At 45.1% G+C, this 16,806-nt stretch overlaps 1 protein-coding gene across 1 annotated transcript in view; it reads left to right on the top strand.

The window, feature by feature from the left end:
• The first annotated feature begins 2,094 nt into the window (after nt 1-2,094).
• ZFAND3 (zinc finger AN1-type containing 3) overlaps nt 2,095-16,806 on the top strand; it is a 363,579-nt gene continuing 348,867 nt past the window's right edge. Inside the window, exon 1 of the mRNA XM_063918865.1 lies at nt 2,095-2,572. Coding sequence (XP_063774935.1) covers nt 2,502-2,572 — 71 coding nt within the window. The 5' untranslated portion in view covers nt 2,095-2,501. The remainder of the gene's footprint in view (nt 2,573-16,806) is intronic.

The following is a 16,806-nucleotide window of genomic DNA, read 5'->3' as shown; positions in this document are numbered from 1 at the left end:
GTGCCGCGGCTTATCTGGGGTTTTGCTTCGCCTGCCTCCGGCAGGCGAAGCAAAATTCCCGATAACAGCCCCGTTTTCATCCGAAAACGGGGCTATTTCACCCGAAAACACACAGGTTTCACTGAACCTGTGTGTTTACGGATGAAAAAGCAGGTTTTACCGGCCGAGCAAATTAAATAGCCCGACCGCAGCACCTGAAGAAACATCGGGGGTTTTTACTCCCGATGTCTCTTCGGGCCAAATTGAATATCCCTAGTTATGTCAGTGTATAGATGTATAATAATGTATATAGTGTAATGAGTGACATGTTATGTGAGTGTATAGATGTATAATGTATATAGGGTGTCATTCCGAGTTGATCGCTCGCTAGCAGTTTTTAGCAGCCGTGCAAAAGCTATGCCGCCGCCCACTGGGGAGTGTATTTTAGCTTAGCAGAAGTGCGAACGCATGTGTAGCCGAGCTCTGCAAAAACAGTTTGTGCAGTTTCTGAGTAGCTCTGAACCTACTCAGCGCTTGCGATCACTTCAGCCTATTCGTGTCCGGATTTGACGTAATACACCTGCCCAGCGAACGCCCAGCCACGCCTGCGTTTTTTCAGACACGCCTGCATTTTTGCAAACACTCCCTGAAAACGGTCAGTTGACACCCAGAAATGCCCCCTTCCTGTCAATCTTCTAGCGGCAGTCAGTGGGATTGAAAACTTCGCTAGAACCTGAGCAAAACCACAAAGAGTTTTGTACCCGTACGTCGCGCATGCGCATTGCGGGCCATACGCATGCACATAGATGCTGTTTTTTCACCTGATCGCTGCGCTGCGAAAATCGTCAGCGAACGATCAACTCGGAATGACCCCCATAGTGTAACGAGTGACACACTATGTTAGTGTATAGATGTATAATAATGTATATACTATAATGAGTGGCACGCTATGTGAGTGTATAGATGTATAATGGATATAGTATAATGAGTGACACGCTATCTTAGTGTATAGATGTATAATAATGTATATAGTGTAATGAGTGACATGTTATGTGAGTATATATATGTATAATAATGTATATAGTATAATGAGTGACAGGTTATGTGAGTATGTAGCTGTATAATAATGTATATAGTGTAATGAGTGACAGGTTATGTGAGTGTATAGAAGTATAATAATGTATGTAGTGTAATGAGTGACAGGCTATGTGAGTATATAGATGTATAATAATGGATATAGTGTAATGAGTGATACGCTATGTGAGTATATAGATGTATAATAATGGATATAGTGTAATGAGTGACAGGCTATGTGAGTATATAGATGTATAATAGTATATATAGTGTAATGAGTGATACACTATGTGAGTATATAGATGTACAATGTATGTAGTGTAATGAGTGACAGGCTATGTGAGTATATAGCTGTATAATAATGTATATAGTGTAATGAGTGACAGGCTATGTGAGTATATAGATGTATAATAATGTATATAGTGTAATGAGTGACACGCTATGTTAGTGTACAGATGTATAATAATGTATATAGTATATAATAATGTATATAGTATAATGAGTGACAGGTTATGTGAGTATATAGCTGTATAATAATGTATATAGTGTAATGAGTGATAAGTTATGTGAGTGTATAGATGTATAATAATGTATATAGTGTAATGAGTGACAGGCTGTGTGAGTATATAGATATGTATAATAATGTATATAGTGTAATAAGTGACATGTTATGATCTCTGTGTGTTTTCTCTATGGCTCTGGCAAAGCTCCAACTTAAACCAAACAGCAACCTCTCCCGCCCATACCACTGCGTGCGGAGGGGAGTGCTGTGACAGTCACTGCCTAATATTCATGCACTGGTGAATTGTGAGCACCCCTTGTTATATCTCACCATTTGTTTAGGTGTATGTGCCGTTTTCCATTTCACTACCCTAAGCCGTGCAGTAACGTATGACAATAGTGTACACTATGGGACGTGTCCTCCCCGCAGCAGCGAATTGGTCTCTCCCTGTTCCAGCTGATTTCAGGTCTGTGCCTCTTCGCCTGAACCAAGACTCCACAGAGGACGCGACCATTCCCGAAACAGGGGTGATCGCGCAGGCTGTTCCTATATGGCTGTGCTTATTTTCTTCCTGGCTTATATATGACATATTTATGTATATAACGTGCCCAGATAATGCATTGTTTTTGTGTCAGAGGAGACTTCAAGCAAATAGTACAGCCTCCGACCAAGCCCTAGGGTGGTGACACCCCCATTTTGCCGTTGGTACGCTCCGCCTCCAGCTGACCGGCCTGGAATCACGGTTTGGATCCTCGGACTGGTCGCCCCGGAGTCTCCGTGTAGTGTCGGCCTTCCCCCAGGCACTTACCTTGTGAAGGTCCCGGACAGCTCAGGGGTGACCGGGAGAGTGAGCGGTTCGGAGGCCCCGGCCTTGCTGTAGTGAGAAGCCGCCCAGGCCCTGTCCCCCCGGATACCCCGCAGCCTCCCCGCGGACCCGGCCTCAGAAATGGGAGACACCGGCAGTGAGCGCAGCAAGCCACCCAGCCTTCCCCCGCGCTGCCCCTGCGGATTCTGGGGGTAAGAGACCCGGGCACCCGGCCCTGCTATATCTGGTGACACCTGGGGGGGTCCCATAACCTCTGCGGTGCCTCATCTGTCAGAGGGACCAGGGGATCACCCTACCCCATCAGTGCCTCATCTGTCCCCTCATCCCACCTGACCCTTATCTGTCAAGGGAAGCCGGTCAGGAGTTGGGGGTCACCTGACCATAGCAGTGCCTCATCTGTCCCTTTATCCACCTCAGGCCCTCATCTGCCCACTTAACCACGGCCCAGTCCCTCATCTGTCACCTTACCCACCCCAGGCCCATTATCTGACCCCCTTATCCGTCCCAGGCCCTCACCTGCCCACTTAACCAGGGCCCAGTCCCTCACCTGCCCACTTAACCAGGGCCCAGTCCCTCACCTGCCCACTCAACCATGGCCCAGTCCCTCATCTGCCCACTTAACCATGGTCCAGTCCCATTATCTACCCCCTCACCCTCCCCAGGACCATTATCTACCCCTCACCCTCCCCAGGCCCATTATCTGCCCCCTCAACCACCCAGGCCCATTATCTGCCCCCTCATCCACCCCAGTCCCATTATCTGCCCCCTCATCCACCCCAGGCCCTCATCTGTCACCTTACCCACCTCCAGACTCTCATCAATCACCTCACTCAAATTATACCCTTATTGGCTTCTTTACCCACCCCCAGACCCTAGTCGGTCCCCTGACGCACCCCCAAACCCTTGTTGGGTCTCTAACCCACCCTCACCTGTCCTCTGACTTGCACTCCAGGCCTTCACCTGTCCCCTGACTTGCCCCCAGATTCTCACCTCTCCCATGTTTTGCCCTCCTGGCCCTCACCTGTCCCATGGCTCCCCCCAGGCCCTCTTCTGTGCTATTAACCTTTTGACCCTCATCTTTTCCCTGAACATCCTGACTTATTGTCACCCAAACTCCCCACACAGCCTAATCTGTCCCCAAACTTCCCCCACTGAGCATTATGTGTCAGAGTGACAAGGCGATATCAGGAGGGGGTCAGCCAATTCTTACAGTGCCAAATCTGTCAGTATTCGCCATAATTGCAGATCAGCTCTCGCTATACACACACACACACACCCACCCACCCTATTATCAAGGGAGCTGCCATACCAGCCAACTAATCATACTGGGTAGAATACTTTGTTCCCAGCACTGACCTCACCACAGGATGGGCACCTCATTACACCCATTAAACTTAAACATCAGTCCAGTAAGAACATATCCAATCCTTAACCCACGAGGGCATCCCTATAACACCTGTATAATACTGGTTCATCATTACTGCTTCCATTACAGTGCATTATCGTCTTCATATCTCTTACATGTGATGGCACCCCTAGGCCCCATTTATCCCTGTGTTTAGTAAATGATGTCCCAGCCCACCCAATTACCATTTATGGCACCTCATATAATAGTGCAGCTCTGTTTTAGTGAGCGTGTATCTATCCATGCAGCTTGGCTACTTTCTCAGCCAGGTCTTTCCATCTACATAATCACTAACCCACCCCTTATCAGTTTAGGCACCACCCTGCGTAGATCTTTATCAGAGCCTCCCTGGAATTGTGGTACTTAGACTCATTTTAAGTTATGTCAGGTGACGTGTGCTCAGTTACCCAGGGTGAACCTTGCTTAACAACTTATATTTGTGGACATAATGCTGTATACATAGGAGGTTTGTGTGCTGTCTTACACATATTTATTAAAGCATGTGTGTCCCTAAAATAGCCGATACGCTCTGTAGAATGTAAAATGAATATAATCTCCACAACATTGTCTGGGTGTGAGTCAAAAATATTTCCTCCCTACTTCTCTGTCAGCTGATTGTCAGACACAATATGTGTATTATCATCCTGTGAGGTGGCTATGGATTCATTTATTTCTTGCCATAAAGGTTTCACAGTGAGGAACAGCGGGGGGTCTATGTACTAAACCTTGGCGAGAGAGAGATAAAGTACCAGCCAATCAGCTCCTAGATGCCATGTTATAGAATGTGTTTAAAAAATGACAGGAGCTGGTTGGGTGGTACTTTATCTGTACGCTTAGTAAATATACCCCAGAGTGGGGCGGCGCCAGTGGCTCTTCAGTGTTGTACATACCCTGTGAACTTGGATACCTGTCGCGGGTGGAGGCGAGTGACGGGGTACAGTGTTGCCATGGTGCCCGCAGGCCGGAAGAGGTTTTCTGACTGCGTTTATCAACAACTCCATTACAGATACAGGTCATTATGATGGTTTTGGGGCTATACAGTCGGAGGTATCAGGGCTTTTCTTAGATATTGCAGCCTATATAATTGCCTATGTGGCCGGTATTACACTGCTATTTAAATTGTATTGTTTACTACCGAAAACTTTATATAATGATCAGTGGAGATGCTGGGGCTAGTTATAATAAGTAACAGGTCTTTGTTTCCCAGTTCCCAGTGTTCCCGGTCCATGAACGCAGCTACTTCCTAGTTATTGGGGCTAAAGCCTATCTGCTTAGTGCAAACTAGTGATATCCTGGCCTGAGACACCAATGGCTTGAGTGTTGGTTCAGACATCACAGTGGCGGCCTTCTCTTTGTAAGGCCATGATCCTTAGTTGTGTGATTTGGAGCGTATGTACAGGGTGTATACCATAGCCCTCATATATGCGTTTATGACGTTGTACCTGGACATTAGCAGAATCACTGTGTCATTGTTTAGTTTTTAAAATCCTGTTACTGTGATTTTAATGGACTTGTGTTTATTGACTGCTAAACCTGACGTTTCAAATGAATTTGATAAGAGAAGGTGTGTTGAGATATACAAATGCATGCTTCATAATGTAACGTCCCCCAAACCATGTAGTAGATGGGGAGTCCCCTTTTTACCTGAAGTTGAGTCTTCAAATTATGCTGCTCACACTCAGGGGGAGATGTATCAAGCCTTGAAGAAAGATAAAGTGGATATGTGACCCAAATCAACCTGTTGCTTTGGTCAGCTTCTCCAAGGTTGTTACATCTCGCCCTCAATCTATCATTATGTCTAGTGACTGAGGGGTGAGGGTAGATTGCTGGACCAATTTTGGGGGGAATTCAGTTGTTTTGAGGGGCACCTTGCTCCTCATGGAGCAATTCAATTGTTTCTCTGAACGGGTGCGCATACTGCGGGTGGTCATTATTTCTGCTCGACTGCTCCTGAGGGGGCGAGAAGAAATGTTCAGAAAGCCTGACTTTACGCACGTTTTTCTTGTCGCTTCCTATACTTTAGATTAAGTCGCTTTGCACGACTTAACCTAGTGCAGTTGGACGCGACAAGTGCGGAAAACAATACACGCCTGGTGTCGGAAGAAACAATTGCATGTCGCCCCGTAATAAAACATTTAGATCTCCTCCTTTTGATCTGAAGTGGGGTAAGCTCCATACCTCCCCCTGATGACCCTATGCTACAAGGGGTAGCACGTGACATTGAGCGCTGATGTTAAGTGATGTTAAAGAGCAGGAAGCAATGCAGATCATAGGTTATTTTCTTTATCTTCAGTTCTGACAGGTTCCTGGTGCATGGTTGAACTAGGGAAGCCAATCCTGTGCCATTTTTTCAATCCCGGGTATCGGGATTGAAAAATGGCCAATCCCGGGATTCCCGGGTAACCTGGGATTGGCTTTTAGCTATGTGGCCGCCCCCCCGCCCCACACCGCCCCGCACACATAACTCTCCATATACCGCGGTCGGGCGGGTGGGAAACAACCTCTGATCGCTGCTGGTGGCTCCCAGCAGCGGCTGACGGCGCAGCGTGACCTGTCATGCTGTGCTGGGGAGCCGGAATAAGGAAACCGGGCAGCGTCTGAGCGTCCTGTGGACGCTCAACGCTGATCCCTCAATCCCCGGGTTTGGAGCTTCCAATCCCGGGATTGAATCCCGGCCATTTTTGGCCCTAAATACCGGGATCCCGCCGATCCCGGGATTGGCCACCATAGTTTGAACCTTGTCATATAGAGCGGTTTATGTTTTAGACCCTTAAATCTTTGGGACAAAAATGGGTGTGTTTAACACATTGCTTGTTAAGTGTAATTGTATATTAATTATAGTATGATTCTTGCGAGTGGGATTATTTACTTGTCATTTGTTTTAATGCTATTTATTTTTTCGGCTTCACATTTTTTTTGTACATATGGATAGCGGGACGTGACAAGGTTGTTTGCTGGGGAAAAATGCTTTTCAAAAATAATTTACTAAGAATCCTGGAAGTTAGAGGTCGTCCTATTTCCGCACCCTGTCTGACTGTTACCTTGTAAGATTTGGGAGACCTTTGCCTCTGTTACACGTGGGCTGGTGGCTGCCCTGTGTCGGCAAAACTTCCCAGGAGATCTCCTAGATAATTTAAGGAATGATAGAATGTTTTTCTACTGTTTTGAGTCGCTGCTAGCCCCGAACTGACATACCTGAGAGATTCCTAGACAAGAAACGGGTCCTCTAATGCAAAGGTTCTCAAACTCGGTCCTCAGGACCCCACACGGTGCATGTTTTGCAGGTCTCCTCACAGAATCACAAGTGACATAATTAACTCCACCTGTGGACCTTTTAAAATGTGTCAGTGATTAATTAATACACCTGTGCACCTGCTGGGTGACCTGCAAACATGCACTGTGTGGGGTCCTGAGGACCGAGTTTGAGAACCACTGCTCTAATCCATCACCTGTGACCTCCAGTCGCTTCCTGTTTTATTATTGGATTTGTTTGTTTTTGTGACCTGTAAAATGTCTATCGATAACTTATTGAAGACTAATTGACAACCCATCAAAATGACAGAAAATCATAACAGTAATATCAGCGGCTGTGCGCGCCCATACGGAGCAACAATTGAATTGCTCCGTCGGGTGCCATCTTGTGGCCGCCGGCATGCAAAATGCTTGAATCCCCCCCTGTAGAGGTGAGAAGCAGCGATAGCATTTTATTGTAAAAGATACCTGTCTTTTATTGATGAAATGCTTGTTTTCACTTGTCACAGAGATTAGGGCAACGTGCTGCGGGTCTTTTGAAGGATAGATGCCCGTGCTTGTGGCCCATAAAATGTATTGGATTGCCTGTCGCTGTCCTAGACCTTTGCAATTTCTGACATTCTCAGTTGCCTGTAACCGAACTGGCCCGAACCACTTGGTGCCCCCAGTGCACTGAGGCAAGGGTGGGCGTGACCAGGACCCAGGTGTGGGAACCTCACTGTTAATCTAGTTATGGGGAGCGGCCTGATTGCTAAAAAGAAATAATTTCTAAACCTAGATTAAATAGAATTTTACTTTCATCTCTTTTGCTTGGTGAATGGAAACGTATGTGTGTGTGTGTGTGTGTGTGTGTGTGTGTATGTATGTATGTATGTATGTGTATATATATATATATATATATATATATATATATATATCTCTCTTGTTCTGTGTATTTTGTAGGCCTGTGGGTTTTGTGCATGAACAGTGAAACAAACAATGCATTGGCAGCACGGTGGCGCAATGGTCAGTGCCTCACAGCACTGATTTCTGGGGATCTATTCCCACCAAGGCCCTGTCTGCGTGGACTTTGTATGTTCTATCGGTGTTTGCGTGGGTTTCCTCCCACAATCTTACCAGAAGGTTCATTGGCTTCTGACAAACAAATAATGACCCTAGTGTATAGGAGTGTGTGCATGTCGTAGGGAATATAGATTGTAAGCTCCACTGGGGCAGGAACTGATGTCGCTGTAAAGCGCTGTGGAATGTTTGTGCCATATTAATGACTGATAATAAATAAGTGTTTGGGTCCTTAGAATGTGGGCCCCAGGGAGAGCCAGCATTGATATTGTATTTATATTTGTACTGATCCTTTCCTGGGATGGCGCTGTGCTGTTAGTGACAGAGGGATACGCCGGAGCTGTCATACCCTTTATTTAGCAGTTTAATGTCTGGTTTGTTTTAGTATCCAGGGATCAGGTTAGTTACAGGACACACACACAAGGTATACAGTGATAGAAGAACTCCACACAATGAGAGGGTGTGGTATGGAAGGTAGGTAGTAACTAGGTGGACCACTGTTGGTCGTCAGGGATGCTAGGTCGACAGGTCAAAAGGTCGACATGCGTTTTTTGTTTCTTTTGGTGTCGTTTTCTTCGTAGAGTGACCGGGAACCCCAATTAGTGCACCGTGTCCCCTCGCATGGCCAGCGACGGCTGCCCTCTGCACAGGTTACTGTTCCCAATCATAGTCCACGTGGATCGTTAAGTATGAAAAGGTAAAAAAAAAAAAAAAATTGTAAAATACTCATGTCGACCTGTTGACTTAATTACTGTCGACCTAGAGATACTTATATGCAGTGATTGCTATGCTAAGGGGGGAGGATACAAAAATTATTATAGTTATCATCATCACAAGAATTTATCAGTGGGTGCCAGGACAGACCTTGCGAGAGAGCTTCTGTCCCATTGAAGCGTTGGAAGCACAGTGATAGTCGCTGTCACTTTGCTTCCGGTGAAGGACGCGGCGAGCAGAATGAGCAGCTGTCCAGTAAAAAATCGCAATACAGTGCCTATAGGCCCGTACGTGTGCAAACCCCATCTGAGGATGGTATGAGCTACTGAGGCCAAGCTCCGGAATGCCGCAGCTGGTAAGTTTCACCATTTAGCAGCTGCCACAATTTTGCAAACAAAATGTAGGGAATGCAGCAGATATCTGCTGTGAAACCCCATCATACATCCTGGGAATGCGTCATTTTTGCAGGTATCGCCCGAAAACAGCCATTTCCCACAAAAATGTATAAATAGGCCCCTAAATGGGATGTCCTGTCTGAGATGTGCCATTGATTCCCTAAGCCTACAGCGCTGCCATGTTGCTCTCATATATACTAATCCTGGCCACTTTCTGCAAACAGGTGCTGAATGCCCCTCCCTTTGCGCTGACATCCACATTTGTATTTAGGGCATTGACAAAAAGTTTAAATAAAGGGCAGGACTAGTTTAGACAAAGGAACAGAGCTGGTTGGTTAGACACAATGGGGTAAATTTACTAAGATGGGATGTTACCCATAGCAACCAACCAGATTCTACTTCTCATTTATCTAGCACCTTCTAGAAGTTAATACCTAGAATCTGATTAGAATCTGGAATCTGATTGGTTGCTATGGGCAACATCCCATCTTGACTAGAACTCCCAACTTAGTAAATTTACCCCAATGGGGCTTATTACGGAGTGTATTATATTGCTTTAATGCATACAGATTTTATATACTCTGTATTTGTGTATTAATGAAGGCTGTGAAATTATACCATTATTTAATTAGGTGTTTTTTTCCCCCAGTATACTAGCATGGGAAGAAATTTCTAATGCCTGAGTACTATTTTTTTTTTCCGGGATCCGGGTTATAGGCCGACAGTTACTACAGTAGGTCGACATGAGTTTTTACTTTTTTCGTTTTATTATCCACGTGGAACGGTTACCTTACCCGTACACCTATTGGGGTTCCACGTGCTAATGCAGACCTTTACCGTACTGTATTTTAACTTTAGCAATTCTTGGGTTTTCAGGTCACCTTTATAATTTTGTGCTTATTTTTATATGGAGATTTGATTTAGCACCTGAAATAGCTAGTTATGCTCTTCTTACAAAAGTGCAGTATTGCTCCAACAGCGATATATGTGGTTCATGTTTTTGTTATTAGACACTCAGTTATATCTTTATTTCTAAGCTATCGGCCTCGTCTAGTCTCTGCTTTATATTGCCATGGTCTGTGCACACCTCGGGATGTGATATCCCTTGTTAGAAAGTTAAAGGGAGTTTCAGTTCTTTTGAATGTGGCGGGATGATGTTTTGCTCCGCGCCTCACGATAACCAAACACCACAAATTTTCCTCTGTACCTCTATGGGGGGCAACTTATGTATCCTTCTGAAATTTAAATGAAGAAATAAATTCCTGTTCTTAAACATATCAAAATAGAAATATTTGATGAATTGTAGGATTTATAGTACAATATACAAAATAATTGGTGTAACTAGTTCAATCCAGCACCCTGCACCTGTCACAACCCTTGCAGTTCCTCTTTCCTGTCTGAGTTGTTGCTCTCTGCTTTGGTGCTTCTAGCATGTTCTGGTTTGTATCTCAGCACTGAGATACAGACCAGAGTGAGCTAGAAGCACCAGAGCAGAGAGCGACACCCCAGGCAGGAAAGAGGAATTGCACCGGTTGCGACAGGTGTAGGGTGCTAGAATGAACTAGTTACACCACAAATATTGTATATATTGTACTATAAATTGTACAATTCATCTAATATTTCTGTTTTGATATGTCTAACAATTTGTTGTCTTGTCCAGCACTGAGCAGCTGTCACAGACAGGTTAATTGGATTCATTTTATGACTTATCGGACTTTGTTCCAGCCGCATGTCTGCATTTGCAGACTCATACCTGGGGTGTCAGTGTTGTGGAGGACACGACACGTCACACCTGTCACTGTCATGCCAGCACGTTTTAGTGACTGGGAAAAAGATCTGTCGGTTGGGTGGAAGTTTCCGGCGTGTGGAGTGTCAGCTCTGGCGCTGGGCCTGGAAGGGTGACAGCACCTGGAATCCTTTCATGTGTTCCCAGCTTCCCCGTCCAAGACATGTCTGCAGCGTTACCTAATGTTTAACACTTCCAAGATAGATGTAAAGACGGTCTGTGCCATGTGCAGCACAGAATCATTAACCTGGACATGTGGGCGATTTGAGACGTGTACCAGGTTCCAGCAATGCCCACACAGCAGTGCCAGGATAGGGAGTACCCAGGATGATTTATTGTTACAGTTACTTATTTATGTTGTGTTGTATTCCATCAGGCTAGTACTGTTACTATTACTGTTAGTAGGAATGATATTAGGTGTGGAGCTGTGGAAAGTAAGATGTATAGGAGCTGGCATGTAAAGGAACGCAAGCTTTACTTCTGTTTTGTTGGAAGGGAAGAAAGAGTCGCATCTAATATTGTTCTTCTCCGTCCGTATGTACTGAGTAATGCTTGGACTGTGTGGAAACGAGTGGGTTGAGCAGCTGCTGTGGTCATGTCCCTGCTGTATATTCACTTACTGGCTCCTACACTCTCTCCTGTAATTATTGTTATTCTTTAGATATACATATCATGCTCTTTTCATTTCACCATTCTTGACATTCCAGGTTCTAATAATCTGGTATTGCATCCCACTCCACGCTCCCAGCCGCTCACTTCACTCCGCTGTCTCTCTTCCTACTTCTGCCTCCTTGACTTCTCCCGTGCTGTGCCCCACCACTGGAACTCTCTCTCCCTATCAGACTCTACACCTATCTGCAAATCTTCAAACAGGCATCCAAATCCCATTTCTAAAATCCTACCAACTATCCTCCTAACCCACTAGTTTTGCCCAGGCACACCCCTCTGTGTCATCCATGTCTATCTGCCCCTCCCCTATAGATTGTTAGCTCTTATGAGCAGGTCCCTCCTTCCCGTGTGTAGTCTTCCTCCTTTCCTTACCTACACCTTCATGTCCTCCTCCTGGGTATTCATTTGCTATCAGTGGCTCTGAGCCGTCAGCTTTGGTACAGGCTCTGCCAGTGCTGGTTGTACAGTGACTATTTGCATACAGTAGATGTGTACTTATTTACCACGTGTATATTGTTTGTCCTGTACGTTTGAACTGTACTTTTGTATGCACATTTATAAATAATGGATAATAATTATGCTTTTGCTTATGATACTTAAGCTCACTGCATTCATTGATATCCTGACACACTATCAAAGAGTCACTGTGTAATATCGTTCCAAGTTGTCATACGGCCCACACGCTTGTTAATATTGGGACAATTATAAGACTGCATTTTGTGTGGCCAAGATTACTTCAGTGCTGGGATATGTGTGTGTGTGTGTAACATATACCATGTTTGCCTAAGGTAAGATCACTGTTAAGTGGTATCGGTTCTTAGGGAGAATTAAATTGTACGAGATGTAACATAGTAACATAGTATCTAAGGTTGAAAAAAGACAATTGTCCATCGGGTTCAACCTATTTGTGGTCTCCTATGCACGATTATTTTGTATAAAATTTTGACTGAAGTTGCTGACTGCCGTTCCGATTAACCCCTCTTTTTTATAATAACCATAGTGCGTGACTATGCCCCGTAACCCTGGATATCCTTATCCATTAGGAATTTATCTAACCCATTCTTAAAGGTGTTGACTGAGTTGGCCATTACAACTCCCTCAGGCAGGGAATTCCAAACACGTATCGTCCTTACCGTAAAAAAGCCTTTACGCCGTTTTGTGTGGAATCTCCTCTCCTCTAACCTGAGCGAGTGTCCACAAGTTCTCTGTGTTGATCTAACCAAAAACAGGTCCTGCGCAAGATCTGTACATTGTCCCCTTATATATTTGTAAATGTTGATCATGTCCCCTCTTAATCTCCTCTTTTCCAGTGTAAACATGCCTTGTCTTGCAAGCCTTTCCTCGTATTCCAGCGTCTCCATACCCTTAATTAGTTTGGTCGCCCGCCTTTGAACTTTTTCTAGCTCCAGGATATCTTTTTTGTAGTAAGGTGCCCAGTATTGTACACAGTATTCAAGGGGGTCAATTCAATTCGGCAACTTATGAATAGCGCCGGGAATTAGCTCCCGACGCTATTCAATTCAGCCGCTAGTTACCCGCAATTGTCAGGAATTCTTCTCTCATCCCCGGGGGATGAGAGAAGAAACCCGACAAAAGTGCTGCCTCGCGGCCGGCGCGAGGCTGATTCTGTCGGGAATCAGCCTCGCGCCGGGGAGTTAAGTCGGAGAATGCCCGTTCTCCTGACAATTCAACCTGTTTAGTCGGCGAGAACGGGACATCGCCGACTTAACTGGAGCTGAATTGAATAGCGTCGGGAGCTAATTCCCGGCGCTATTCATAAGTTGCCGAATTGAATTGACCCCAAGGTGTGGCCTCACAAGTGATTTATATAACGGGAGTATAATACTCTCGTCCCTAGCATCAATTCCCCGTTTTATGCATGCTAATATCTTATTAGCCTTCTTTGCTGCAGTCCTACTTTGGGTACTACTGCTTAGTTTGCTATCTATGAGGACACCTAAGTCCTTTTCCAGTACAGAATCCCCTAATTTTACCCCATTTAGTAGGTAGGTGTTATTTTTGTTCTTGTTACCACAGTGCATTACCTTACACTTGTCTGTATTGAAGCGCATTCTCCATTTCGCTGCCCAAGCTTCTAATTTAACTAAGTCATTCTGAAGCGACTCAGCATCCCCCAAGCGACTCAACATGTGATGTTGGGCTTCTTGGCAGTGTCCGGCTGTGCACGTTGTGCCGACTTCGTTAATTTTGTGATGTCGGTGGGCACGATGTGCCGCTCCAAAATGGCACATTGCGTCCAACGGGATCCGATCATGTGAACGGCGCTCGGGATCCCAGCTGGGTCACCATGCCGACGCTTGGATCCCAAACGATCAAAAGACCTACCGTCTGGACTAACGGTCTATTCCCACTTGTGGGTGTCCACCTAGCCTGCTCTCACCCCTCCACCCCCCCCCCCGTCCTGCTGGCATTCTGCGGTCAGGATCCCGGGGACGGTATGCTGACTGCCGGGATCCCCACCGCCAGTCACCAACGTGATGGTTTGCAGGGACCTCACATAAGTCTTTTGGTCACTCCAAGGGGTATATTCAATTGTGCACAGGATTTTGCCTGGAAAATATTTTACGGACATCGCAACCAATTTTGACTTACATGTGCTCCCGATACCCGCGGTATTCATTTAAGAAAATAAATAAAAATTGCAATCAAAATCCTACTGTGGAGAAAAAAATAGATGCGGACATGAAACACCGGGCAGTCACCGATGTGCTCCAGCCGCTCCTGTGCCCCGGAGCTGCTGCATGCTCAACACTACCCACTGTCTGTGACACGCACACACTAACGGCATCTTGCACGCCCTGTGTGGGGCTCTTGCGCACATTAGCACTTGACAAGCGATCTCACACACTGCGGAAGAAGACCAGCATTTTCGGGGAAGCGGAGCAGGAGGACAGTGTTGCAGAAGTTAAGTAATTATGGACTATTTAAGCTAATTGTAAACTCACATTTGCTTAATTAGTCATTGGGGGCGTGTCCAAGGGGCTCCAGAGCAAGTCTGTACAAGAGCAGCACAGAATTATATGGTCACTCGTGTGGGTGAGTAGTCCCTAGACCAGTGGTTCCCAAGCTTTCTTATATCTCTGCACCTTAGAGTACCAGCATGGTTTTTCACAGCACCCTTAGGATGAAAGTTTCTTAATGATTAATTTGGAAATTAAATATTAAATGAATTAAATTGTGCCTAGCTGTCACCCTTAGGGTCACTTATGTGGCAGTGTACAGTGTTGCTTCTGATTGCCCACATGTTTTATGATTGTCCGTCACCAGCACTGGTTTAGCCTATCAATGTGAACATAAATAATTTTAATTTGGTCCTGGAACTTGGACCACCAACCCAATGCACCCCTGCAAGAGCCTTATGGCACCCCAGGGTGCTTAGGCACACAGTTTGGGAACCACTGCTCTAGACTTTAAGGGCGGTATTCAATTGTTTTGTGCGCTCGATCTTCCATCTAAAGTGACTGGAGTTCAGTGGGCTCAAATCAAAATTTTTTTTGTACACGCTGATCGCACACATAAAGGTCAGGTTCAGCCGAGTAAATCTGCTAAACCCGCCCAAAGTGCTGGACGCGACCGCGAAAAGTGCCCTTTGGGAGCCTAAACGGGTCACTTTTCATGCATTTCGGTTTGCCACCCCCAGGGGGTGCGAACTGAAATGCAGGACGCTGGCAGCCATCGCGTCCCGAATGAAGCTACAATTGAATAGCTCTGTTGGACGCCATCTAGTGGCTGCCGGTGGACAAAACATTTGAATTCCGCCCTAATTCGTATGATGATTCTAATGTTTCTGAGAGAGGAAGAATTGTATCTGTTTTTTAACATGTAAAAGTAGTAGAAGAGCTATTATGCTGTGGTACTTCCTACAGGGGTCTCTCTCCTGCGCCTTGTACTATATAATAGAGCATGAAATGGGGGGGTTCAATTGAGGGCGAATCCGTTCTTGTGCGGCAGCCCCGACACTTTACGCCAGTGACAACTCATTCAAAAGTGTTTGCTACCCCATAGGATAGCGAACACCTTTGAACGATTTGGGGTGTGAATCAGCTGGGCAAAGGGCGTGAGAAGGGCTGCAAAGCGGCTATAAAATTGTTACTCTGTTTAGACGCCCGTTAGCCGTGGGCGTCTAGAAGATATACATGGCAGCGGGAAGAAATAAGCAAACAGTCCGTGGTTTAGGTGCGCAAAGAGGAGTTTTGGTGCACTAATCAGGATTAGCCACGATTCACGGCTAAACCCTGTCTACGCGACGCATAAAAAGTAATGGGCGCCAGATCAATGACACACATACACAGACTAACGATTCATTAGGCAATTAGAAGTTTTTAATTAGCTTAATTTGGGTAATAATTCTAAGTCATTATTAGGGTGAAATTCTGCAAAGCACAGAAAATGGGACAAGCATGGGGTGCTGTATGCATGGAATGGGTGTTATTAACATGGGTGGGTGTTACAGGTGACTAAGAAAAATCTAACAGACATCTATTGCACCCCTACAAATATTAAGCAATTATTTGCTTACAAAATTAGCTTTCTGTAATTTTTAACCAGTTATTAAAAAATTGAAAAAATCAGCAATTTAAAACCTATTAAGAGCGCCAGATATTTTCCCTTTGGACAGTAATAGATATCTATCATCTTTTCCTATTTTTAGTCACTTTTTTAAGGTACAGGCTGACTTCCTCATTAATGCAGCTTTGCACAAAAAGATTGCGCCAAAAATGAAAGCTAGGAAATAATAGACCTTTAAAGGCCGATGTCAGGCGTCGGTTAACAAGTAGAAGGGATGACAAGTTTTCTGAAAGACTGAAGTACCCGGCGTTGTCTGGGTTTAAATTTTCCAGTTATTAAGTGATCAATGAGTTGTATGTAACTGTCAACATATTAAAAATATTTGGTAACTCTTCCAACACACCCATGAGGTGTCTGCCCAATGTCATTCTTGTTTTTGGGGTGTCGCCATTAGCCCTGATTCCCAGCTTTTCTTTCTGTTCAGTTTTATAATCACTTTTCCATGGTAGGATGGGCATAACGTTTTCCTTCTGTCATCAATGTTGCTATTCCAAAGTTTTTGGGTAGATATCATTGTTTGTCTTCTCACCTCCACTTCTGTCAGTTATTTTAGTT

The sequence above is a fragment of the Pseudophryne corroboree genome, chromosome 4 (assembly GCF_028390025.1).
Source record: "Pseudophryne corroboree isolate aPseCor3 chromosome 4, aPseCor3.hap2, whole genome shotgun sequence".
In the NCBI taxonomy this organism is placed as follows: domain Eukaryota; kingdom Metazoa; phylum Chordata; class Amphibia; order Anura; family Myobatrachidae; genus Pseudophryne; species Pseudophryne corroboree.
The sequence above is the reverse complement of the archived record's forward strand: the minus strand, read 5'-3'. Positions and strand labels throughout refer to the sequence as shown.